Below are 27,916 nucleotides of genomic sequence, written 5' to 3'. Positions count from 1 at the left end.
CCGCATCAATGTTTGATGCGGAGCTGCTGCTCTTGATGGCAACGAAAACAGAAGGACGCAAACAACATTAGACGTGTGTAAACGTTCCAACCCAGCGGAAGATGCACCAGTTTGGCATCACATTATACTGTGCAACTCATCATTTTAAAGTGTTTCCCTACTTTAAGATGCCATTTTGAAAAATCGCATATTGTGTGCTCTTGTTGACTGAGGACGCACTTCATACTGTTGCAAATAGCCTTAAATACTCAGCATCTTTTCTGACTTTAATGTTCATAGCTACCTTGTAAGGAGGCCTAACAGTGCATTTCCCATGAGCCCTCGGTGCTAACTGGTGAAGGGACGCTCATTTTTCCAGATGATAATAGTTTCCAAAATCATATTCATATCCACAACAGTGTCTTTGGGAAGCAGGTTTTGATACCACAGAACTCAATGGTACCTTGAAGCATCAGAAGCAGCGCCAGGATCAACATGCCATGCTTTCACAACCCAGAAACAAACAAGTTCTTCCGAACTTGCAACAAGTTCTGTTAATTATTAGTAGCATCCACAACAAACGCTGCTCTGGACGAAGGCACATCCACGAATCCCTGAAACACCAGGCCAAGGTTGGATGGGTTTATCATGACGTCAAAGTGACCGTAGCCAGGCAGCATGATCGAAACATGTGGGCGACAGCTGCGCGCCCCGTCGCTACCACGTGAGAAGAAATGGAGCAAAAAGAGCGAGTGAGTAACAGAGTATATTGAACAACAAACCATCGTCTTTACATGAGAAGGCAATTCCAGGCTCAACAGTACTTAAACTTGACATTAGAAGTGTACAATAAATAGCCGGCTCAATTTGGTTCTGGAGGAAAACTTCATTGTTTCAAGAAAGAAAAAGGCATTTCCTCAAGAGAGAGAGAGAGAGAGAAGATCTGGTTTTATAAAACACGGACACACAAGTCAAATCTTTATTACCCCACGTTACAGGGCACACACAACGTTCAAGTATGCCTGAGGAACTAATGGAGCAATGGTAAAAACAACAAAAACAAAGAGATAAAATGCATTTAAAAATAAGTGAACTGGCATTGCATTTCACAAAAACTCATAAGCTCATGATTTTGGAACAATTCACTGTAAAGTGCTAACTGGTTCGAACTGAGAGAAGCACATGTTCCCTTGGATCAATCACATGACTTTACACACGGAGGTACAGTAATCACCACCCAGGAGACACGGACCACGATTCATGGATTAGTCCTTTAATTAGATATAACTGCTTCCTTAAATTCCTTGTTAGAGTAACAACCGCCGGTTACAAACGCTGGTGTGGCCACGACAGTTTCTCCTCTCTCCTGCTTATTACATGCAACGGATGCTCAAGTCATGTCCTTCTAAATCCTTGTTATGGACGTGGATCCTTAAAGCCCAGGGCTGAGGGTGTGTGGGGCGGGGGGGAGGAGCGGTGCCACGGAGGGGTGCAGGAGACCCTGCCCTGCTCCTCCCCCGGGTGAGATGGGCCGGCCCGACAAAAGCAGGGGTCCTGAGAGTCCACTGTGTGTTTGTGCCTGGCTGGGAGGCCTTGATAAAAAAAAGAAAAAAAAAAAAGAAAAAAAAAATAGAAAGAAAAATAAAAGGGTCTGGAGGGGGCCAGGTCGTGGTGCCCCCTCTCAAGTGGACCTTCGCCCTCCCACCCCAATCCTAACCGTAAAAAGGTAAAAACAAGGTACTGCAGGATGGCTTTACTCCTCACAGTCAGTGGGGGGAGCTAGAGCCCCTCGTAGCTGAGGTGCGGTTGGTGGTCTTGCGGCTGTTCTGTCGTGTCTGAATGGTCTTGGTGGCCGAAGGTTTCCGAGCGTCAGGCTGGCGCCTCCCCTGGGGCCCCCTGCGTGTGCCCCTCTGCCCCGCGCGGCCCCTTGCGGCCCCCGCTGGTCACTTGCGGGAGTGCAGCGTGTCCTGGAACTTGGTGCTGGTGTAGCGGACGTGGAAGCCCTTCTTGTTGATGGTATCGTCGGAGCGGAACTTGATCACGATGGAGTCTCCGGCCGAGTAGATCTCCTCTGGAGGCTGGCGAGACACACAACAACGCACAGGTTAAACGCCGAGACCAAGGGAGAGAGTGGAACAGCAGCGAGGGGCCAAAGTCAGGGTCCGTGACCAGGTCCAGATTTGCTCTGGTTCCGGCTTTGGCAGCAACAAAAGGGGAGAATATTGTGTGATGATCATTGCCAGGTGCCGCTCAGTCCTCTCCTCTAAACTAAACCATACAACGCGGCGCTCTGGGGGAAAAAAAAGCTGAGTCAGCAGACGCTTGCAACAGGGGAGAATGGCAACACTTCTGTCACACGTGCAGCTTAAAACCATCAGCCACTTGATCAAAAGTGTTTGTTCAGGGCCTCGGCGCTGGTCCGACCGAGGGTGTCGGGAGCCGTCCAGACCTGCAGTAAAGTCAAAGGGGGACCAGGGGAGTACAGCAGCCACACGACCTTCTAGTGCCTCCAGCAAAGGTTCCATTTCCTCACTTCCTGCCTGCTGCCTCGGGCTCACCTCACTCTCTTTGTAATTTAATTAGTCTGCACCCTACTTTGGACTGAAACGTGTCATTGTGTTTTAAAAAAAGAAACTGGGTTGAGGTGGAGCTCCCCTGGGCCCCGCAGGTCTGGGGGGTGGGACCCCCCTCCCACCGCCGGCGCTGGTTTCCAAGGTGTGCTAATGAAATCAGTCTGCTCTCGGAGCAGAAGAAGCCACAGTTCCCATCGCTGCTGACTGGGTCCCGCTCCTGAGCCACACTGGGCCCGGCTGAGCCCAGTGGAGCACTGAAGTATGGAGTTGATTCAACAAACCCCAAAGGTAGTTCACTCGGTCAGCCGCTCACAACATTTCACCAAAGGTTATGCAACAGCTCGGCTGCCGCTGCGGAGCCCAGCAGAGGAGGGAAACTGACCCCAGATCCGCAGTAACGTCCCAGCCTGGGAGACTTGGTGTCCGCCCCGTCGAAGAGCTCCATGTAGTCGTAGCCGCAGTCCGCCTCCTCCTCGATCTCGAAGGTCTGGAAGATGAGCTCCACTCCGTAACCTTTCTCGGCCGAGATCACCCACTGGCAGTCCGAGGCTCCGGGGTAGTTGTTGTCCCCAAACTGGGCGTGTGAGAAGAGGTCCTTGGTCTTGACCTCGGCCTTCAGACGACCTCCACATTCTGTGGATGGAGATGTTGACCAGTTAGAGCAGCGTCTCTGCACCGTCTCTAACCTTTCTTGAGACAGAAAACAAACTCTAGCCGACAAGTCACGACTAAGTCGTGGCAGATGCCAAGAATTTAAAACTATATTTGGATGAAAAACTGGAGACTGAATATTTGGATAAATGTTCGATAATGTTCAGTTCCCCAAACCGTCGCCTATTATTCATTCTCTTTAACAAAAGTGTCCCAGCAGATATGGGACCAAGTCTCAAGTAATTTTTTTCTTGGGCAAGTCAAGTCACCCTATTTTATTGCACATATTCATTATACAAAATTGAGAAGACAAGATATGTAATATGTACTAGTCACCTAAGATCATTCTGATCGTGGGAAGAATAAATGCAATCTAATTTCAGAGTTCCACTGATATTGAGTGAGATACAAAGAGCCATACTGATGATGTTTTATTTATGGTTTGGATTCATTGTGGAAAGTCTTGAACCCAAATTGAACAACTTTCAGAAACCTTGTCATGTTGACACTGGTCTGAGGGGGCGGGACTGAGGTACCAAGTGGCGCTTGATCCAATCACAACGTCATAATGGTCCATATAAATATTTTTATATGGAGTCTTTAACTTCCAAGTCAAGTCTTTCATTTTTTTTGTCAAGTCACAAGTCATCAAAACAGCGACTGAAGTCCAAGTCACTACGACTCGAGTCCCCATGTTTGCTCAACAGGCATGAAACGCGCAACCACACGAGCCTCACAGCACTGTATTACAAGAGAACACGCGACGCTTTCCTTGAACAGTCGGACTGAACGTGGCGTGCTGCTGTAAACATACCTGCGGTGTGTGACGCCTCAAAGCCTTTCTTCTGCACGGAGTTGTCTGAGAAGAAGCGGATGAACAGCTTGTTGCCACTGGAGGTGATGGGCGGGGGCTTCTTGGTGCCACAGAATCGACCCAGACTCTGTGATTTCCCGTCTTTGCCGTCATAAATCTCGATGTGATCATAGGCACATTCGATGTGAGCCTCCATGTCGATCTCATTAAAAGCCTGCAACACAAGCGTTAATGAGTTGTGGCCGTTCTTATTTCCAGGGATGAAAACGATGTGAGACGCAGCAACAGGATCATGATCAGCTCTGGGCCGAGTGTTGCAGCAGCAGGAGGGGACACGTACGATCTTGATGCGGTGGCCTGGTGTGGTGGTGAGCGCCCAGGTGCACGCCTTCTTGCTGGGGTATTTATCGGGCCAATTGGGGCTGGTGATGGTGCCGCTCACACTGTTCACGGTGTGATCGCAGCCAGCTGCAACAAGACACACATCGCCGTCACCACCCAGCCCAAATGTCCGCAGGAGAAAGGTGTGATTTTTTTTTTTTTCATTTCATACCTTCTTTACAGTCGTGTTTGTTCTCGTGCAGCACGAAACCGCTGCGGCACTGACAGCTGTAGCTCCCGAAAGTGTTGACGCATTCATGCTGGCAGCCGCCGTTCTCCTTGGAGCACTCGTCTTTATCTGAGAGAGGCCAGACAGTTAGCCACGGAAGACGCTTGGCACAGAGAGAAAACTCACCTGAAAAGAACTGAGCTTTGAAGCCTTTCTTGGACACGGTGTTGTCTGACTTGAACTCGATGCGCATGTTGTTGTACTGGGAGGTGATCGCTTCCGGCTTCTCTGCGCCACAAAACTTGCCATGGAGTTTGGAATCGGCGGAAAGGCCGCTGCGCACCTCCACGTAGTCGTACTTGCAGACCTGTGGCGAGAAGCAGAGCCGGTGATGGTCCCGTTTTGCTTTTGTGAAACAGTGAAATGTGTGGCCGAAGGAAAGGTGCGGCAGAGAGAGAGAGAGAGAAAAAAAAAAGCACAGAACAAACCCACCCCACGCCGATTGATAATAACCCCAGTGCTCACATCGTTGCCCTCCGTCTCGAACACATCGAAGAGCAGAGTGATGCGGTACTGTGTGGGGGCCACCAGCTGCCAGATACAGTTCTTGTTTGGGGGGTACTCTCGGGGCCAGCCAGGGCTGGTGATGGAGCCATTCAGCTTGGTGATGAAGCCTCCACAGGCGGCTGGAAAAACAAGATGGAATAAGAGCTTAGATTTTCCAAAACTGAAAACCGGCAAGAGAAGAATAATCACTCCTTACAGCAGACACAGAGAAGATAAGACAAAAAATAAGTTTTCCATTTCCACATTCCGTCAAGATGAAACTGACTCAACTATTAAACAACCTGATTTATAAGTGCATGCAGTGTGAAAAGTGTGACGTGTTGATATGAAATGAAACAAGAATCTTGTGACACGACATGAAGGGAATGTAGGGCCACGCGTTATAAAGCAATAAAACAAGAGCACAGAGGAGACAGGACACCATGCCACATTTATTTGGGATAAAACAAAGGCTTGGAAAAAAACTACCAAATTGACTTCAGAGCCACTTAAAAGAAGATCCAAGCTTTGCCTCATTGACGTAGGGGTCTCAAACCGGTCCTCCAAGGGCGTTTGTGAGTCAGTTTGAGACCCCTGCATGAAAAAAACCTTTAAAAATGTTCAGTACTTGACTAGCAACAACAAAAACACCAGTTTATCAGCAACTTTGCTTGAGTCTGACTGGTGTGCGGCTGATGACACGGATGTTTGAGTGGATTTATGAGAACAGATGTGAGCGACGATGCATAAAGGATGTGGAGGCATTGTCTGACAAAAATGAGTGTGATGTTTACCAACATCCCAGCACATCTGTCTCAAGCGAATCAGTGGGTAGTGATTTGTTTTACATGTGGTAAATGGGACTTGGTGAATTTCATCAGCAAGTCGTGCTGGGGTTGTAAAGTTTGTGTAGAGAAAAATAGCCTCAGAGCAAACACAGAGTGGCCTACGCCATGTTATTCAGGGTCACGTACAAAAGCGGCCGCGGGGCCTTTTCAAACTGACAACTCCTAAAAGTCACACACAGCTCCCCCGTTACTTTACGACCATGGCATTTCACTAATTTCCAATTAATATGTATATCGCTGTAGGATCCAGGGACCGGAGTGTTAATTCCAGGCAGATGTTGAGGGTCTTGTACAAGGACAGTGGAAGACAGCAGAAGGAATAGAACCAGCAACCCTCTAATGACAGCTGAGCAGAGCTATAAGGTCATTAAGCTCTTGGTAAAAAAAAAAAAAAAAAAAACTCAGCTCAGTGGGGATCAATTATCCAGCAGCTTTAGACAATATTTGCTGATAAAACAAATCAGTCTGACCCAAGGACGGCTCACTTAAAGACCAAAGTATACATCTGTTAGTGGCTTGTTTCTAGTCAAGACTCACTCAAACCAAACTCATTTTATTGCATAATGAGTTCAGGATTTTCAGGAGCTTCAAAAATAACTTTGTCATTACGTAACTGTACATGGCACTAATCGATCCCTGTATTGCAGCACAAAATAGAGGACAGAAGACACGACTGTTGCCATTCACCAAAAGAGTGAGGATTGACTGACTTTAAAGAAGCGCTGCACGTCTGCACTCACCCTCGCAGCTGCGCTTGTCGGCAGCCAGCTCGTAGCCTGGGTCACATGCGCACTTGTAGCTGCCTAGCGTGTTGACACAGCGTTGCTCACAGCGACCGTTGTCCGGCTTGGAGCACTCGTCCATCTCTGAAAAACAAAGATATGTTCAAGCCCTTCTGGTCGGCCCCCTGCTATTACGAGAGATAAGATCCAAAACAAGTGCAGGCTGAGAGAGAGCGGCCCACGGAAGAGAAGGTACTTTTGCAGGTCAGAATCCAACCGACAGTTCGCTCTGTTTACAAACCTGATCTAAAGTCTGACCTTTAAAAAAGTTGGCAGCGAAGCCTGCCTTGTTCACGGAGCCATCTGAGACAAACTTCATCCACAGCTGGTTGGAGCTGGTTTTGATGTCATCGGGTTTATCGTAGCCGCAGAAGCGGCCCAGAAGGCGACTGTTCTCCGAGTTTCCGTCTCGCACCTCCAGGTAGTCGTAGGCACAGCTATCGTGACGTTCAATCTGAGAGAGAAGGAGACGACTCCACGTGAATGGCACGCTCTCCTTGGCTTGCACGCTGCAGGGCGTACTCACCTCAAAGGACTGGAAGGTAAGGCCCACATGGAAGCCCTGAGCGACAGTAATCTTCCACACACAGACTTTGTTCGGTCTGTAGTCGTCTGGGTAGTTTGGAGACTGGATCTGGCCGTTATCCTTCTTCACCTCCCCTCCACAGATGGCTGCGTGTGACAGCAAAAACAAAACTGTAGCTCTCTTGACGACACTAACATCATCAGCACAGGCCTAAGAAATGAAACATGTGCTCACAGTTCTGATTTATTCAATAAGGATTATCTGAGTTGCCTCCACGCACACACACACCCTTTCTCAGCACGCCTGGAAACAATGGAGCTAATCTGTGAGCGGCCAGAATCTGATTAATGCAGCGCAAAACGTCTGACACATCAGCAGCAGTGGAGCCAAAAATGTGGATTTTTGTTGGACGCGGGTTGGGTCAGCTGAGCGACTCCTGGAAGCAGGCGCAGGAATGTAGGGGAGTCGCTGCTTACCCTCATAAACTGCAGAGAAACCTTTTCCCACCCAGTTGCTGCTGCTGCGGAACTCAATCCACAGCCGGCTGTCGGTGGAGATGATTGGCTCGGGAAGTTTGTCGCCGCAGAATCGACCTGGGAAGCAAATGAAAACAGATTAACACTGGAATGTGTTGCTTGACTATAAAATATAAAAATTTTTAAACAACAGACGGTGCACACCGCACAAGTGCATGTGCTGTTCACAAAGACGCAGAATTCTGTCTTGTATCACGTAAACTATATTTTAGAAGAATACTCTTGTATCACGTAAAATATAGTTTTGAACTCTTTATGATGACCAGAGAAACATAAGCAGATTTTATTTCCTACTTTGAAGCTATGCCATATGCTGCATTCACGAGTGACACTGGCAGCCTCCCAAACCAGGTTTTGTGGAGCCCACGTCAGCTAAGAAACAATAGTTTCTGGGTAAAGGTCACCAACCTGCCACAGCGGCCAACAGCACTGTGACCTGGCAGGGAAAGTTTTAAGCAAATGGGGCTGCCACCAACAACTATTTTGACAGTCGACCACCCAGCGACTACCTGAAAGATTAGTCAATCAATCAGCATATGATATTTACGGGTTGGCGAACACGCTGATACGCCTGACTGTAGTGCTCTATCTAGTCATTGGAAAAAGACACATTTAAACACTTGTAGAGTGTTATATGTGTCAGAATGAATCATGAAAGGAACCTGTCCTTTGATGTGTCATTTGTGAAATGGTCCTGTTCCGTTTCTCCTCTAACCACGGATTTCAACATCATGACTAGTCTGACTAGAACAGTCTTCCTCTTTTCGTTGGCCTGGCACTTCCATCCTTTCTAGCTGACCACTTCAACCAACCTTTTAGTGGCGCCTTCCTCCAGTATCCGTCCCTGATTTCCACGTGGTCGTACCAACACAGGTGACTCCTGTACAGATCCATGGAGGTGAAGTTCAAAATGATCTTTAAAAACCAAGAGAGCATGATTATTGATCAGGCAGCAGGTCACACGCGGAATCACTACTATGAAGGCTTTCATTTAATGGGACCTATTCCTCATGTTAGTACCTTTTCTCCGGGGGTTACTGATATCCTCCAGATGCAGTGCATGTACGCAGAGTATCCATTGGGGAAACCAGGGGAGGAGAAGTTCCCGCTGCTGTCCTGCAGACTGTCTCCACATCCTGTCCACAGAGACACACACATCAGGTCCCTGCTGTGACCATGAAACATGAGCTACTTGCCAAAAGGCATATTAAAAACGAAAAGATCAGATGTGAAGTCTGGCAAAGAATATGTAAAAACTATGACACATGTAAACCAGTACTACAACTGTTCACTGAAAACCATCGACCTCATCCTCATCTCCACCTTCCGAGTCCAGTTGATGATCACACACAAAGGAATAGACAGTGTGAGACACATTCTCTGAGCGTCCTCTGAAAATAAACCTGGCATTCTATAAATAACCAAGCTCTCTGGAGGACGTGATGCATTATGTACGTGTTGCCACTGAAAAACCTGACTTTAGCAGGAAAAACAAGATGTATTCCAAACACAATGCACTTTCCTGCAGTGACACAGGGAAGTCATGAGAACGGGAGTACATTTGTTTCTTCGTGTTATTTTTAACTTAAGCTGCATTCATCTGGAGAATGGCATCCCAAACGGTTTGTTTTTGAGCTCTCGCTCAATGTGTGAAAGAAGAACCGATGAGGCTGCTACACTGGTTCTACATTACAGAACCCTGAGCATGCTGTCCGACACAGCTGTGGATCACAAGCACTCCCAGGAATCCTGAATAAATGAAGCACTCATTCCTCTTAAAGCCATTTTGGAAAGACTCGCACACTCATCTGTCATAGAGTGCCACATCATCTAGTCCAATTGAGAGAGTTTGCAGTTGAAACCAGATCGGCTGGTTAAAAGCTGAGACCACCATCGGCATCATTCATCTGGCTTTCATGTGTGACTGTCCTTCGCTGACCTACAACTAACTGTCCAAATCTATTAAACAGAGGTCTGTTTTTCATTCGGCATCTGTTAATGTTGTAAATTCTGTTTACTCAGAATCTTCTCCGTCACTCTGTCAACCTAAACAGAGCAAGTGATAAAAGCCTGGGGCTTGCATAACTATACAGTTTACTCTGCCGTGATGTCAGAACACCAGCTTCCTTTCAGTCATTGTCAAGGCCAGCTGCTCTTTCACATCTTTATGGGACTTGATGATTGAGTTCCTGTCCCCTGGTTGTGGCTTATTGTTTTCCTCCTCTTGGACATGAGTCATCAGTAATGGAAACCTGACTCAATCTCTTTATCGGAACACAAGTAAGTCCTTCTTGCATCTTGGTCTTACTGGAGCATTTGTAGAGTTTGCGTGCCTGTGCGATATCCCCTTTGCTCAGTCTGGTCCTCTGGCCAATGGGTGGTCGCACACCGTTCACATCATAGCGTGGCAGGATGGTGTCCAAGAAGATGCCCCTGTAAGTGATGAGGAGAGATGGTATTCAGAGCATGAAAGCCTCGTGAGCTACTTCAACAAGCAGTAGTTTCCTCAGGAATTTAGTTGCGATCAGCGCATGATGAATGCAGCGACCAAGACCAACACTCCTGTAAATAGTTCGCCCTGCTAGTAAAGTTGGCAGTAGCTGGCAATAGCAATTTTGCTATTCGGTATCAGAAGAAGAAAATTCAAATCCACATGACCAGTACTTAAATATATGCATTGCCCTTTGAAACTCCGATCTCGATCAAGCACCAGTCCACAAAGCATCTTTTCACACTGCCATCTCACTTGACACTTTGCTAGTTCTTCATCTTCATTTTTCTTCAACTCTTGGTGAGCAATGGCTCGGCTGCCTGGCCGTTCCCATGGAGACATGCCTATCAACACTAGGCATGTGCAAACAGTGCAGCTTGAGCTAACAGTTTAGGCTCAGCCGGCCTGTTTGTCTCTGAAATTCCAGGAGCCTGTACGTTGGCCGCCGGTGAAAAACGCCACTCCAGTCGGTGTCAGAGCGGACAAAGGGCACACTGGCAGGTCTCTATTTGAGTTGGCACGGCTCCAAGCTCGACTCCCGAAAAAATATCTCTGGAGCACCAGCAGGGGAGGGCAGATTTGTGGGTACAGCAACAGAACCCAGACAAAAAACTTGGGGGATCAGCTCTGTTTGGACCCAAGTTACAGCACAACATCACGACAAGGCATGAAATCTTTCCAACAGCCATCAGCTGAGGCCCGGGCTTCCCACGGTGATTTACAGTACAACACAACAGTTAATAACGCCATGACAAAGAGACACTGGCACAGGTACATAAGCCAATCCAAGGCTTGGAAAAAATAAATTCTAAGAGCAACTCGAGAAAAGCTAATAGACCTCTGCGAACCCCCAACTAACCCCCCGCAGGCCCAAACAGTCTTATTGATTAACACAGTTGCACAAATTAGGATGGCAACTGCGCTTGACTTGGACTGTGAACACAGCAGGCGGGATAAGCCAACATAAACACGGTTTAGGTCAGAGCTGCTTCATTGTGTAGCGGGCTGTAGTGCATACCACAAATTGACAAGATCAGAGGGTTAAACCCAAAGTGAACTCTGAGTGGCGGAGAGTACAGCTGATGGCAAGCTAAACAGGAAGATCATCTGCTCTCACTTAACGTCAAAACAACTACATATACACTCCTCCTACTGCCATCTATCTTCTCTACGAACAAAAAGATAATATATACTAAACAGAAGTGCCTGTGAAAAGGCATGCAATCTATTCCATGTAAACATCATTTTACACTTTTTGAGTACAGGACCGGAGCGCTGGCCTACACCCATTTGCCAGCTGTTTTCAGACAAAGATTCACTTCCTGGAATCTCTTCACAGCACGAGCATGTCAGTTGATTTGAGGAGAGGCCCGGACTTAAAGCGTCCACAGAACCTTCCTTGGTATAGGGAAAAAAAAACCCACCTTAATCTTGCTTTGATAAATCCCAATCACTGCACTCTGAGATCTAAGGTTCTGTACCATTGAATTGAGCGTGCTCAGTAAGAGCTGTCCAAACTGATCATATCACAAAAAAAACAGGAAACAAGCTGGAGCATCTGTTCCTGTATCTGTTAAGGTTTCCCTGGGAGCACGTGTAGAAGAGGTGAAGGTCACTAAAGCTGTGACAGAATGTCCTGATAAATCATAAGTTGTGATAGATCCTGAAAATACGTGAGGTGCTAAAAGTCTAGTGTGTGAGTTTGTCATGATGACTCAGGTTCTGAGTCAACTTCCCCAAAGCAAATCAATTTGGGCTTTTTAGTCACCCAGCATGCAACTAACACTTCAAATTATCCAGACTTTGTCAAAGCATTTCCAAGTAGGATCCATCTCATGCAACTGTGATGACAGTCCACAGGCAGTTGAGTGATAGCAAAGTCCCCGAGTGACTCTTCCGGGACATAAACAAACACGCACGCTAATAAACACCGCAGCTTTCCAAACCCGAAATCAGGATTTCCTGCTCAGTTTGTTGGTTTATTTGTTTGACCAAACACAGACTTAGAAAATCTAGACCGTGACCTCGCTTCAGAAAAGTGTCAGTAGTTTTCCACGATGTATAAATGAGAGAGAAGGAGTCAGATGGTGAGAGCACCAATTACAAATATCTCTTCAATCCAGATCAATATAAAAAATAAATAAAAGAACATCGAGTTAAGTCAATTTTTTATTGAGTCAAGGACTGACGGTGTCACATTTAGAATGCCCTTATATCCAGGCAATGTGAAATGTGTGTACTATTTTAATGCTAAGAGCTTGTCTCTGCGGCTTGGTTATGAATCTGAGCGCAGCACTCGCCTGGGGTGCTCATTACACTAGTAATCACCAAGAAGCCTCTTCAGGGCCGTAATGAGGTGTTTAATGGTATAAAGCAGAACTTTTACTAGGAAAGTCAGTGGCGATTAAGCAGGGCTACTGCTGCTGAGCAAGCTTTTGACTTCTGCTGCTTTACCGCTGCTACTGCCCAAAAAACAGCAGGGATTGAGGGGCAAGGGTTGATAATTGAAACAAGCTGGTGGAGAAAGTTTGCGAACCCCAAACACTGTTACAAAACACTTGCCACCGCTGATCTATCTTTGACGTGTGATAACAGCTCTATCTTAACTCAAAACATGAATAATCGTTGGAGTATGCAACACTATTAACGTGACAGACAGTTGTTGAAAAAACTCCAGCAGACACAGGTCAGCCTTGATCTCCATATTAAGGCATTTTAAAACAAAGACTTACAGAATGATCTTCCTGTAAAACTGAAGCGTTTCAATGTCCTCGGGCTGCATATCAGTTTTTACAAGTAGTGGAGAATTAAAGGATGCATTACGCATTCCATTTGCCTCACAAGCTTTGGAATCAAGCCACAACACTCAGAAGCAAAGCCTGTGTAAAAGTTTCAGCATGGAAATGCTTGACCTGATGTGACCTAAGAAAAGTGTCTCAGATGACTGGGTTGGAACGTTGCTAGTACCTGGAGAATGTGTTCCTGGCGTAGTGCATGATGCTGTCAAAGTCATAGACCTCTCCTAGAGAGTCCACCTCCCCTGGCTCCATCTTCAAAAAGTTGTACTCCTGTCCTAGAATGGAAAGGATTGGTGAGTGTGTGAAGGTCGCCGACATTACTCACAGACCTATGAGTTCTGTGCTCTGCTGTAACACCAGTGTCCAGACTCGATAACAACACAAAGATACACAAAGAGTACTCCGACCGAACCTGGTTGAATGTTGTCCCTGATGATGCTGACGTGTTCGTCTCGATCAGGCCTCGTGTGCTCGTGCCAGAAGCCAATCACGTGACCCAGCTCGTGGACCACGATCCCAAACTTGTCGCAGTTTTTCCCAATGCTTATGGCCTGAGGGCCGCCTCCACGACGTCCCACATAGGAGCAGCACCTGTGAATAAGCAGCCGGGCACACACAGAGAGATGTGTGTTAACAAAGTAAAAATATTATGACTCTACTCGGTGAGTAATGAAATGAGCAGAGGAAAAGGAAGAGGAATGTCTCTCGGGCTGGGTCCTACGTTTCAGCCGGCCCTGTGCTTATTTAATGGAGCTCGTAAGGAGAGGAACATTATTTCAACAACCTGTGGTCTGTTTTACAGGGAGTCATACAAGGAGGCCGTCACCCACTCATACAGCAGTGACATTCATTCATCTCTCTGCCAAAGCAAAAGCTGAGAGTGGAAGCTGTAGCTCTCTATCTCAGCGTGACATGAAAGCTTCAGTGTGGGAGGATGGAGGATGGACGCACACATCTCGGCCCTGTGGGCCAGACAGCCGCTCTCTAATTACTGCGAGCCTAGCCAAGCTCTCTTGAGACACGCCTTGAACTTTGCACAGGACAGATGGGGGCCTGCTCAATATGCAGCAGAGTGGAGCATTCCCACTGCTAACCACTGCCGCCTGCGTGGATAATGTCATCCCTGTTGCCCCTGAGGCCAGTTACCAGGCTAAAAATGGCTTCCAACAAATTGCCTGAAAAGTTCCCTTTTAATGAACAGCATCTGCGTCTTGTAGTGGTTTCACGGTAAATATTCGGAATTGAAAGCGCTGTTTGACGCTGGCAACACATTTTTTGCACTGGTTTCCAGTCTTAAAAGTAGCAAGCTATGACATCATGAAACAAAAACTAAAAGAGCTTCTCAAACCACAAAGCACCAGTGTGAACTTCATGTGCGCCATGTGCAGTTGTCCGAGGAGAACCGCTGCATGGACAGTGGCGAACTCAAGTAAGGGAAAAGAGATTACAAGGGAGAAGAGGAAGTGTCTCTGCTGGGAGCCGTTCTGCTTGCCAAGTGTGACACAAGCCCCCAGCGAGTGATGCACCCTCAGATACAGGAAGCATTCCTGACCACTAAGTGACGTCTCACTTAGAACCAGTTAGCACAGAGTGCGAGAACAAAAGGAAATAAAGCTATGAAAGGCTGAAAAAAACAGCAGTAGACTTTTTTAAAAGGGTTACCAGACTGTTGTGTTTCAAAGAGGGGGGATGCAACCCCCACTGACTCACCCACATGGACGGTAAGTGAAGACAATATAGCTCTCCTCCTGAGTTCGCTCAATAAAGGTCACACAGGTGTGCTTCTCCCAGTGCCGCATAGCCTGGCGGAATATGGCTCGCTGACTGCCTGAGTGAGAAAGCAAGAGATTGAGCAGAGAAAACAAACACACGCGCAGCGCTTAATTAAAGGATGGCAATCGCAGGAAAAATCTATGCTCCCAACGAATTAGATGGTGCAACATGAAAGGAAGAAAGTGGCGTGACCAAAACAATGACATCTGTTTCTCTGCATGAATCAGCGAAAGAGAACAGCAAAAAAAAAAAAAGAATGTTATGTAAAGTAAGAGACAAAGACCAAGATACTGATAGTTAAAATTGATGACACAACATGAACAATATAATGTAGCAGCTTTTTGAAACTACTGTTCAAGTTGGTATAAACCTAAACAAACACTGATGTCTCGCTCTTGACTCTTTTAAAGTTAAAGTTGGCTTTAAGAACCACATCGTCACCCCTGTATCTCCCTATTCCCTGCCACCATGGCTGTCCCAAACTATTTTTTCGTCCCATCCCTTCATCTGATGTTCTCAGATGGCGAGATGCAGCGTTTCTTCATCTTTGTTAGGTGAACAGTCAGTAATTTATTTTAGGAAGTTCCACCTTTCATCCATATTGGAACCTAATGCAGATAGTTTCAAAGGTTTTTAAAGTGCTTTTGGTGTACACACAACTACACTCAGTTCTCAAGCACAGACACGAGTTGCATAATGCAATGCTGTCTAATTTGACGTAAACACTGAGTGTCATGAAGGAGCAGCAAGCAGGCCAAATGGAAAGAAGAGAACCGAGAGTTAATTGAACTCATGTGAAAGGACTGTCGACTTACAACATTCTTCCACATGTTGTTGAATATTAAATCCCTAATTTATTTCTATTTTTTTGTGAAAATTTTCATTACTTTTATCCATTTAACCACTAACCCGATGGAAAACTTGACATATACAAACAACAAACCAACAAAACGCCTGACAGAAAGAAATGCAGATGTAATTTGTCAGTAAAACCGTCATGACCTACCAGTAAAATTACCGCTGATGACATATGGAATTACACCTTCAGGCCAAACACGCTCAGGTCGGGAGGTGGCGGCTCTTTTCCTGCGGTGGGAGCCTTGTCTGTTCTGTCTACTCCTGGGAGATGGACCTATTGAGAAAATATCAAATTACAACACAACTCAGGTGACAGTTTTTGGTTATTCTATTAGGCCTGGAATTAAACATTTTTTGGGGTGAAATAAAAGAAACACATTGAATGAAATAAAGGTCCTAATCACAGCTTCAAACATTGACAGGGTCCCTTTTAAAAATACCTCTGTGTTACCACAAACTGCTTCTCTAATTTAATGCAACTGTAAAACACATAAAAGAGATGTAACCATGGAAACAATGCAGCCATTTAACACTGGTCACTATGATCGTCCTAACAGAGCTACATATACAGTAGCTTAATGTCACAGTACAGCTATACAGCAGATAAGACACAGGTGAGTGTGTCTATAAGAAAAAAGGTGAACAGTATGACATATTTGAAAAAGTGAATGAACATCCAGCAAAAATCATCTCCATCTTCTTTATAAGAATACATGTCTCAATCTGTTGCATAATTCACACAGTGGTTGGCAGTCAGGAGTAACTTCCACCCCGGCAGATGCAATCTCTATTAGTTGCTTGTGTCTCGACAGAACTGTAAGGACTGTATCGATTTTATTAATGAACAAATGATTTTCATTGTTCACTAACAGAGATATTGGCTTTGTGTTGTACTGTATACTCAGTGTACAGTGGCAGAAAAGTTTGGGGGTTTTTTTGGTTAAAAGACAAACTAACACAACAGCATTGTTGACTGTTTCAATATGTCTGTTTTCAGCATTTCCTGTATGGAAGACAACCAATAACAAAGAATGTTCAAAGAAGTGTTCAAAACTGAATACAAATACATCATCAAATTAATATTTTGTAGTCCTGCCATTACACAGAAGAATGCATGGGCTGTCTGAAAACTTTTTTTCCAACATGGTCCATATGCTTTCTTACAATTTATTGGAGGCAACTAGGGACCCTAACAGTTCCGCTTTTCCCCCACAAGAACTTAAATATTTGCTCATCAGTAATGGTACGGAAGTCACCACTATAGAGCTTTCAGCAAATATCCAAACAAATTCTAAATCTCTTCGGGCGCATACCACGCCAACATGTTGCGTATTGCAAAATGCCTTGAAGAACTGACTGTACGATAATGTGATGCTTAAGTGGTTCCTTCTGCTGAAAGGCTAAAAACACAAAGAAGAAGCTCTATATCTATTGCGCAGTAAAACCCACGTCTGTTGCCCCAATGCATTATTTATTCCCTTCAGAATCTCCAAGAGCAGCAATGGAGCACACTTCCTCACAACAGATATGACAGAGCAGAGTCACTACTGCTCCAGCCACTTCCAGATTTACATGACACCAGAACTTCTCTTTTGGAGGAACGTCCTTTACAAAGAAACTGTAAGGCAGTAGAGCAAGCATTCGGCTTCCTGCTGACAATGTTGGTCTCAGTAGTTTTTCCACGAGTATAAGAAACTGCGGCTTGTAAACCAGACTCCAAAGGTAATAAAAGTGCACGGTTTGGCACCAACCGCTTCACCTCTCTGATTTAGCTTCATAATAAAGTTCTTGATGAGCCATCTCTGGTTCAGTGATGTGCCCGCATTAAAGGTAATGGTGGCAAGTTGCTATTTATATCTGCAGTCCAAAACACACATTCGAGACAGAAAGACCTGCTTTGTTGCATAATGCGCATAGTGCAACATTTTGCTTCAATTAGATTTGATAATCGAGCGAGTGATGATTTGCAGTTTCCTTAGCTTCTTGGGAACAATGTGTTCAGTTGAATGTCAGGCTGCCAGAATGAGTCTTCGCTGCCTGGCAAGATCAATTAGCGTGCACACTGGCATGTGCTGTAGGAGTGTGATAACAGCCAGATCTGCTTAGTTAGCTGATGAAACACAGCAGACAAACCCAGCGGAGAACGTTTTAATTACAGCATTAGAGTTTCAACCAACATCTGTTGTAGTGGAGATTGTGGATCGACATAATGGATGTACTGCTTCTTGATTCATTCGGAGCCGGTGGCAGGGACAAGGGGTGCAAATGAGGTGAGAGGTACAAGAGGTGCAGATGCTGTGTTCAGGTTAAGAGTCAGGACACCAGGATGCGCAGCAGGTGCTAGGACTCACCCACTCGGTTAACTTTCACCAAGTAATATAAACACAATTGATGCGAATATCGATATATGGATTTCAAATGTGGTGGCCGATAAAACATGAGCACCTCACACAATGGCCTGGAAGTAAAAGAACACACTGGGTTCTTTAGCAGTAAGAGCATGGGATGTTTTCACCACTGATAGAACCTTCTTCTGCAATGAAACTCCAGAAAGATATTTCATTTCATCGACGCATATTTTGACCTTCACTGAAAAAAACAAACCCCAAATCACCAACCTGCGTCCACTTGTTTGTTCATGCTCACGTAGGTTTATGGGATTGTGCAGCCCTTGGCATCTGTCTCCTAAATACACCTTTTCATGTTAAGAGCAACGTTTAACCCGGCAACACTCAGCAATTACCGCTGCACATGCTTGTAAAGGTGCCGTGATGTAGAGAAATAACATGCTACCTGGAATAAACATTTGCTTACAGCTCAGAGAGAAACACAACAGGTGCCCTTTCAAAGGGAGTCATTATAGACCCGAGTGTTTCTGTGGATGGCGTTATATATTGTGGACCACATCGCAAATGTTATTTTACCTGTATTTGTGCGATTGACGGTATGGACTGTCCTATGAGCCAAATCGATGATTCTGTCCACCTTAAAAGACCGCAAGTCCTCCTCATCCAGGGCAATGTCTCCAAGAAACGCAGCTGAAACAGAGAAATAGCGCATGTCAGACCTGTACAGCGAGACAAGGAACAATAAGGAGCATCGTTTCACACCTCAATAGCCTGCAGCCCTTCCTGCTGCCCAGACTCAGGAGAGCTTGAGTCTCATCCCAAGCACGTGCGGAAGAGCTGCTGTTTGTTACACACAATAAAGTTTCTATTTTGTTTACCTTTCTCCTGCAATTAAACCTATATAGAGTTGTGAAACAGCAGTGCGTCGACTGGAAGTCACCCTTGACTCAGCTCCAAATTATAGGATACAAATGTAAACACGATATACACAAGGGACAGCAATGCCATTTAAAAATAGCAGATGAGGGATGAAAAAACATGATGGTTTCATTCAGCTCAAAACAAGCAACAGTTTTAAGCTTCTTTGGGCAGTTAATAAGACCTGGTGAGACAGTAAGGATGTAGGGCATATTGAAATGGTACCGACTCATTAAAGAGGCCAAGGACGCAGAAAATATAACCAAACTCTCAGGCTTCATCAGGACGGTGCTTATTAGATGGCTTTATCACCACACAGTCTGAGTCTGAGCTTGTCTAACACAAACTGGCAGCAAAGTTTACCAGCTTCTAGCACTGACAGGTTACCGGAATTTTTGGCAGTGCGGGCAAGCTTGCCTCTGTCAGCACAATGAAGGAAGTGGTGGTCACGCTGAATGAAAAAGTTGTCAGACACTGGCAATGGCACAGTTTTGTCAATTAAAAAAAAGAATAATCAAGTTATGGATCCAAATTAGGGCTGAAACTAGCAACTATATATATATATATATATATATATATATATATATATATATATATATATATATATATATATATATATATATATATATATATATATATATATATATATTGTAAATAGTTATTAGAAAACGAAGAAAACTAGCAACATTTTGGGTGATTTCTCCTTTCAGTTAGTTAAATGGTTGATTTTACACGGAGAAATGAAGAAAATCAATTCACCAACCTCCACGAATGAAGAAAGACTACGGTATGGTTTTGACACTTCTACAGGAGGTGGCGGACCTTATCTCTGCAGCCAATAATTTGCAAGTTGTCCATCCAAAGCATGGACCACAGTGCTCCAAAAATGAATCAAAACCATTTCCTCTAGTTTAAAATGGTAACAGATGAGAAGTAACTATGAATTTATGGGAAGTAAAGATTGAAAATTCTGTTTAAAGCAAATGCCTTTGGGACGTGTGTTTTGTAAAGTGTGCAAGATTAACCCCCGAAGCAGAATGATCCCAGAAAGCCACCAGATCTGGAAATAATTGCAGGGATAGAACCTGAACGTGTTTGTTAAACAGCTGAACATGTCATTTCACAAAGTGTTAGCATTAGCACAAGCTTCGTTCACAGTCAAATGACCATGGACCTTCATGTCTGAGTAAATAAACAGCATTTTATAGACACCGTTTATCCCCTTCACACCTAAAACAAAATGTCTGCTATCTCGAAATGGAATGAAAAAACTGAACTGAAAGAACTGGCTCAGATCCCAAATCTCAGTACAGAGCATAAAATCTGAAGACGTTTTTATTGGATCAAGTCTCCCTCCCTGCAGGTCGAAGAAAAAAAAAAGTCTTTAGGATGCGAGGTTAATGACAGCAATCAGGAAAGGTGTAGGTCAGTACAGACGAGACCGGACATGCTCAGGAAGGTAACTTGAAATTCCAGGGGTCACTGAGATTCTCTGATTTACAGGTTGCATAATCTTACATTCAAGCTGATCAAATCCTTCAGATTCATAACATACCTCTTACAATCAGCGCTTGTGCTGACTCGCATAGCCAAAAACTGAGTACACCAGCTGTCGGATGCTATACAGACAGACCACATAAGGACGTTCATCTGGCTTTCACATGGTCTCACAACCATCTGAGAAGAACACACAGTACCGTGGCAAACACTTTTGAATAAAAAAAAAAAATGGAGTAGCCCATACACTGCCACAAAACAAAACTGTACACATGCTGAAAATAATTCAACTTGTTGGCTGCAACTGTGCGCTCCCACCCCCACCAGGTTCACAGAGTTCCCTGCTCTTTGCCCAAAGCTGAGGACCAATCGCTGTGATAGAGACAGGACAGTTAATCCGCAGTGTCATTGTTCCCAGACATCAGGAGAGATAGAAGTGAGCAAATGCATGACCCGGTGGCTTTAGGACTTGTTTCCCTCAGGCACAGCAGTCGTCCTGGAGACGCTGCCGCAGGTTTATGGGAAGACTCGCAGGGATTGTGAATTAATCCCTCTGCCTTCTGACTTTAATTATCAGCAGACAGTTTTAGGTGGCATTGTTTAGAATTTAGATGATTTCTCCAGGGGTTCAGACCCACATTTTCTTAAGCGCTTTATAAGCGTTTGCAAACCCTTTAAATCCAGAACATACACTGAATCAAGGGAGGAGTCAATGTGATGATTTGTCTGACTCCGCCAGATATAACATAGAGCAACGTGATAACATGGACAGAATAGGAGAAGCCTTTGAATGGTGGCGAGCAGAGACAGCAGCAGATCAACTACAATAGTGTGAGGAAGCAGCCAGCGTCAATGGCCTCCGAAGAGGCTTTAAATCACCAAAGTAATCAGGAGCAGCAGCTGAGATAGCTTCAGCCAACGCATCACAATGGGCAAACTGAACATTTGATATTTTTCCACAAGTAAAAAAAAAAATAATAATAATCATTTGAAGATATTATGAAAAGACATCATGCGATTAAGAATTAATGTATGAATTATCCACGTCTTTAACCAAAGCTATTTAATGACTCTAAGCAAGAGAACTATGTCTTTCAAGAGACAGAACATGGATAGAACACGTGGCGAACCGTCCCAAAAATGAGTTAATGCTGCGTGAGACGTTGAGTGTAAACTGCATATGTTGTATTGGAGGACCAATATGAAGGCAAGAAAATATTGCCTGTGTTTACTTAAACACTGGATGTGTGATAACCTCCCACCTCCCCTTGTCACAGATTTTGAGTTCATCCAAACAGGCCTAATCCCTCTCATCTTAGACTCCCCCCCCCCCCACCTTGTAATCATCATATCCAGTCAGATTACACGCTGGATCTCAATCAAATTAATCCCATTGATGCTACACCCTTGCCTCGACCTCTACTGTGTCAAGTACTCCAAGACCATTCCCATAAATCCGCCTTCTTGGAATTCCAGACTGTGACATCTGCCACTGAAACCTGCACAAACATCAATACTAAGCCCATAGAGAGGCGAAGCCCAGTCTATATTTAGAGCAAGACGGCCAATGAAGCCTTTCCACTCCTGTGCTCAGAGGGAAGAGTCCTTCCCCAAACAAGAGTCACCGATGAAGCCTTGGCAATATGTAAGGGTGGAATGCATCACAATGCCCTGGCACCGCCTTTCACAGCCAGTGTTTGGAAACAAACGGCGCATTTGAATCCCAATAGAAGCAAACAGTGTATTGCGTTAAGGTGATTACCATTTGATGACAGAGTGAGGATCACTTTTCAGGTTTACAATTCTGCCAAGCCTTGTTGAACAGACCGCGGACAGGGACGCCTTTGTTCTTCTTCCGTGTTGAATTAAAATGTACTTAAACTTGAAGGACCCTGAGGAGCCATGTGAAGCATGGAAAGGAGAATTTCACTGGTTCGACGATATGATGAATTACGTGGGCCGTTGTCATGTAAATATGTCGCCAGCTGGTCCTTGGCAATGCTTACCTTGACTTGTCTTAACACCGCAATTTGAGACCAGAGAAGAGGAGAAAATAGCCGGTGCGAACGCTACTCATTCCAGAAAGGTAGCCAGCGTCTAATTGAAAAGGAGCTGTTCATGACGGCTTGTTTGTGGTCACCATTCTTTTAATTATTTATAAATAAAAACGCTTGGAAACTGCGGGCTACAGCCTTCGTTTTTTGACCAAACTAGATCAGACTGCACATACATCTTCATTCTGGGCACTCCATATTGTCAGTGACTTTGCACTAATTTAATCCATTACCACACATGACTTGATATAGACAGATTTGTGGAAATGTTAAAACACATCCAAACTTCCATTGGCCTCAGCATCTGGACAAACAAACTCTAGAAAATGTAAATATACAGCAAAGTAGGCGCAAATGTTTGGAAGGCAGTCGGTGAATAATGAAGTGAGTCTCATTATCACAGACTAATTGGGAATTCTTTGAACTATTTAAATGAGCTCCGCATGCCCAGTTGTTTTCCGTAGCCAGACTTGCTGGTAATGTGTTGCAGGATTAGTTATTACTTAGCTCTGACGACAAACATATTGTTCTAACTAATGCACGGAGATCACGCCAATAGATCGGCTCCCTAATCACCTGAACCCTGCGGAGAGAGAAGTGGCAGGGGTCCTGTAACGTAAGAAAAACACCCAGTGTGGGCTTGGCTATGCAGGGCCTCCATTCCATGATAAAAGAAGGGCATCTGCTTAAGTGTTGCTTGAAGAGCCAAACATGAAGTTCAACAGACAGGCCCATCACGCAGGGCAGACAGGAAGAATGGTCACATGATTGGAGCGGCCTTTTCACTGACTCTAATGAATAACACCAAAAGAGAGTGATACATCTCAACCCTAATGAGCTTTAATGCCTCCCGGAGCGTGAAATCTCCTCCGAAGTCCTCTTGTCTCTACAGTGAATTTTCATCTGCCACTCATAAATTCAACAGATCCTCATAAGAGTTTATCACAAGTAGAACAGAACCATTTTTGGCCCATTATGCAACCTACACATGTGAGATCTGAGAAGCTTCCAGACAGAAAAAAAAGCAGGACTTCCATGAAAAGATGCTACAGATTCCCAGTAGCATTGTAATTATTCAAGCTATTTACATAGCATGTAGTATTAACTTATGATGTTTATTGAGGATCAAGAACTTGCATACCAATTTTCGGGTGAACTAGAATACTTAATTATGTCTTCAATGTTTTTTGGCCTGGGTCAATAAGCCATGCATTAATCATTGGTCGCTGCGGACACGTGGCCTAAATGCACATCTATAGATACTGCGCACATCCTTTTGATCTACATCCGTTTTAAAATCTAAAAAAGTAAAACGCTTACAGAGAACCTTCTATTGTCAGACAGAAGTGAATATTCTGCTCAGTTAAGTGTGGCCCTTTCAAAGCAGCTTGTTCTTTGTTGGGACTTTCAATCTGGTCGAGAATCAAAAGAAGGGCTTGACTTTGTGTTTGGATCATACATCCTTCAGTTGGTACATTTCTAGACAGAATATTTGTTGTGTTTAAGACCAGATTTATGGAGGAAGACTCTTTGAACATTAAAGCAGCAATTTCTGTATAAACAGCAGAGCAGCATTCCAACAATGATGTGTTTATAGCCCACAACCCTGGAGCTGGATTGTTGCGTGAAATGACACAAGTTTGTCAGCAGGATTTTAGGGTCAATTCCACAGCAATATTGCAAGTGAAGGGGATCCCTTTAGCTTTGCCCTCAACTCCCAGTCATCAATCAGAGCAATAAAAACAATCTCCTAAACAATTTTGGCTGCAATGTTGGGTCCTCACTCAGCGCCTGCGCTTCCCCTCCTTTCCCTTGGCACTCTGTGAATGACCTACAGTTCCTTTCAGAGGCAAAGTGGAATCTCAGGTACACCTGAAATATCTCTTGTGTAAAGACCACAACATGAGCATGGAACTCCAAATGAATGTCCAGAGACCCACAACACACCTTCACACGTGTCCCAAAATATCTTAAATGAACTCCTCATCACCACGTGTGCACATTAACTGCCTTTCAAGATCTTCATTGGAGGGGAGAAGACAAAGGGTGTGAGCAGTTCTCATCCATTTTTTATTTTGAGAATGAGCGGATCTAATCTCAGTGGGTTGTTAGAGACTTAAATGACTTCCTGGGCAGCTGCCAAGTCCCAGTTCTGCAAACTAAGGAATTTTCCACTGGTTACCTACATAAATAGATGGCATTGCCTCTGCGCTACAAACGGCTCATCTTATCAAAAATAAAATAGCAATGGATCCGCTGAAGAGCACATCTCAACAGAGGCTGTTCAAATTGTGACAGCAAAGACTCACTACTAATGGACTTCTAGCATTACTCATACAGTCATTTACATTCTTCGCTCCGCAGATATAGAGGACAAAAGGCTGACCTTGGCTCAAAACAAGCCGATCAAATGGACCTGCAGCATTGATGCTCTTGAAAATGGAGAAAAGAAAGAAAATCAATAGCACAGAGGTCACTGCTTTCACAGCCCTGGACCAGGGGAGAAGGTGGTGATAATGAAGTGAGGAGGGGACGGTGGGAAATGTTGGCAAGACAAAGTAAAGGTTGCTAGATAAATGACATTCACGGCTGATTAATTTTTAAAGGTTAGAATCCCATTTTCACAGCCATTAATAAAATCCTTAATTGCCTAGTACGGTGATTTGATGTGCCATTTCAATACTGGACTCATTAAAAGTTATCCTCACTTGACTTCATGAAGCAGAGAGCAGACCTTGGAATTGGTACAAGAAAGTTGCTGACACATATCTTCTTCTGGTCCCCAGTAGTGCACCCATTAAGGTCGTCACAAAGCTATTTAACATGCGAGTACTGCTGGAAAAAAACAGCTGAATTCTTCACGCCTATGAATAGAACATTTCGATGTTGGCTTTTGTGATGCTTCTTGGTAAGAACTTTGATCAGCGTGTTGTCACAAGTTGAACATGTGGACACTGTAGTCACTGCAGGTTTTTGGTCAACTCGCCAAGTGTTCTGCATCTGAGCAGGAGACATGGATAGACAGAACAGACCATAACTGCAGTGGGAACTAAGGTAAGGACACATCCACAAACAGGTGCTCATTGTCTCCATAAGTGAGGGATCTATGAACCTCTGGTATTCATCAGCGGTTTAGAGTAGTTTAACTGCGTTGTGGCATGTAAGTTGTTTCAGATATCTATTGATATCGATTGATTATTGAACATTAATGTCAGGGTTGGTTGAAAAAAAAAAAAGTCATTTGGCTGTGAAACGGTTTGCTGGTTGAAGCAGTCAGGAGAGGGGATTTCTGGTACTTCCTCATGATCCACTATAACTGACAGCCGGAGGAGCCATTAATAGTGTATGACAAAATAAACCAAGTGTGACATCACAATTGGGAACCAAAAAAGAAACAAATGAAGAACTTTGATGAGCAGTGAGTCACAAACAAATTACACATAAATGACTAATGACCACATTATGATTGAAAAACACGTCAATGTCCAGCTACTTAAACATATGAGTAATAGATGTCACAGCAGCGTGTAGGAGGACACTACTTACAGCTCAACATAAACAGTCACAGAAAAACAGGAAGAGGCATCTTCATCAAGTTGTACATCTGCCGGACGACCTTTGTCCTGTTTATGTTGAGCTGCAAGTTTCTTTCTCCTGCGCAAAGATGAGGGGGTGAAAGTCGAAATCGGTTCCTTTCTAAGACGTTAAAGGTCATTTTTGACCGAAGCCAACTCTATTTTGTAACCTGAATACTTTCACCATATGGAAAAGACAATCTGCTCAAACTCCCCCAAAGGGATTTGGCATGACAGTAAGATCAGTTAAATGAAATAAATAAATAAATCAGATCACTACAACTCCATGAGTCTGCGTGGAATAACAGAACAATGCAGAGGCAACCACGGCCAAACTGGGGACGTGTTTATATGAAAAGAAAAGCAATGTGTGCGTATGATTTGTGGGTTGCTTGACCCCCTCCCCTCTCCACTATGTTTTAGTGTGAACAGCCGGTGGAAAAGTGTACACTAACACAAACCAGTGCACCGATCCTTTTGTTGTCCCGGCAGCTACTAGGTCCACACTTGGAATCGGGTTAAAACTTTTTCAAAGCACTTCAAAGTTTGTCTCTATTGAGGAACGCCTTCCCTTTTTTCAAAGAAAATCCTGCAGGTTTTCGCTTGAAATAATGTAACTGTGCCTCTCCAAAGGAAATACATGCACACAGTGTTCCCCCAAGCCTTTTCAAAACTACATCCAGTGCTGTCATCTCTGGTCGAACACAGTCGTGGCATGTTTGTGCCTCCCCATAAATCACAGCGCTCCAAAACAGGAAAAAAAGGGGCAAAATCCTTACCAGCTTTACAAGGATCCTTATAGTCGATCACCTCTGATGTGGCAGTAGGTTCCACGTAGTAGCCCGGATCAATCGTGTCCAAATCGATGGCCGATATCACGGAGAGACAGGACAGGAGACACCAACATCTCGCCGTGAGATCCATGATTGTGGTGGGGGAAACGGCGAGAGGCGAGGGATAAAGGTGAAGGAAGACACAGGGAAAGACAGACAGAGAGAGAAATGGGAGGATTTGGGGGGAAACGAGATCCCTCCGGAGGGCGGGTTTAAATCCAGCCTCTCTCCAGTGTCTCCTCGGCTCTGGGGGAAGTGGTGTGTGCCGTCCAGCCGGAGCGGAGCTGACTTCTGCAGGAGAAACTTTGATGATATGGCACCTCCGCGGGGTGGAAACGTCCCTTTAACCGCGTCCCCCCACACTTCTCCCCCGGGGGCTCCCTCGCCACTGACGGGAGTACACAACTACTGAAGAGGAGCCAATAAAAACGCTTTTGACCTCAAATTAAAAAAAACAAACGGTTAGCTTGCGATGCTAACAACACAAACATCAGTCAAGTCATTGTCAAATTTAAAATAAAAGTGCCGCCAACTTCACATTGGCAGTTTAAAATCAAGCCGCGCATTGAAAATATCGTTTAACCACAATAACGCAAAAAATATGATAACAATAATGATGATAATCTCCGTTTGCATCCCGCACGCGCGAGACTTATTTTGCGCACGGTACGCTTGAACCGTAGTCACGTGCACGTACCGGTGTCCAACGCACGCGCTCGGGCGGTGGGCTTGAGGGTGCGAGTAGCGCCACTTATTGGTCAAGAAGCGGAATAACATTCTTGAAATCACTATACACTGTACATCCTCGTCTGTGCCAGCTAACAATGTAAACATCAAGAGTACTTCCGTGTAAAATCCTGCTACTGACCAACATCACATATATATATATATATATATATATATATATATATATATATATATATATATATATATATATATATATATATATATATATATATATATATA

At 44.6% G+C, this 27,916-nt stretch overlaps 1 protein-coding gene across 1 annotated transcript; it reads right to left on the bottom strand.

Moving 5' to 3' along the window:
• Positions 1 to 944: 944 nt before the first annotated feature.
• bmp1a (bone morphogenetic protein 1a) lies at positions 945 to 27,572 on the bottom strand. The gene is made up of 20 exons (XM_053871307.1): positions 26,897 to 27,572; positions 18,650 to 18,763; positions 15,874 to 15,999; positions 14,805 to 14,922; positions 13,507 to 13,685; positions 13,264 to 13,369; positions 10,114 to 10,238; positions 8,826 to 8,941; positions 8,618 to 8,720; positions 7,746 to 7,862; positions 7,270 to 7,415; positions 7,002 to 7,197; positions 6,702 to 6,827; positions 5,093 to 5,253; positions 4,754 to 4,934; positions 4,571 to 4,696; positions 4,358 to 4,485; positions 4,018 to 4,231; positions 2,935 to 3,185; positions 945 to 2,057 (listed from the first exon to the last, which is right to left on the bottom strand). The coding sequence occupies exons 1-20, from the start codon at positions 27,039 to 27,041 to the stop codon at positions 1,923 to 1,925; spliced, it is 2,913 nt and encodes a 970-aa protein (XP_053727282.1). The 5' UTR covers positions 27,042 to 27,572; the 3' UTR covers positions 945 to 1,922.
• Positions 27,573 to 27,916: the final 344 nt, after the last annotated feature.

Source organism: Synchiropus splendidus, chromosome 7, assembly GCF_027744825.2.
Source record: "Synchiropus splendidus isolate RoL2022-P1 chromosome 7, RoL_Sspl_1.0, whole genome shotgun sequence".
NCBI lineage: Eukaryota > Metazoa > Chordata > Actinopteri > Syngnathiformes > Callionymidae > Synchiropus > Synchiropus splendidus.
The sequence above is the reverse complement of the archived record's forward strand: the minus strand, read 5'-3'. Positions and strand labels throughout refer to the sequence as shown.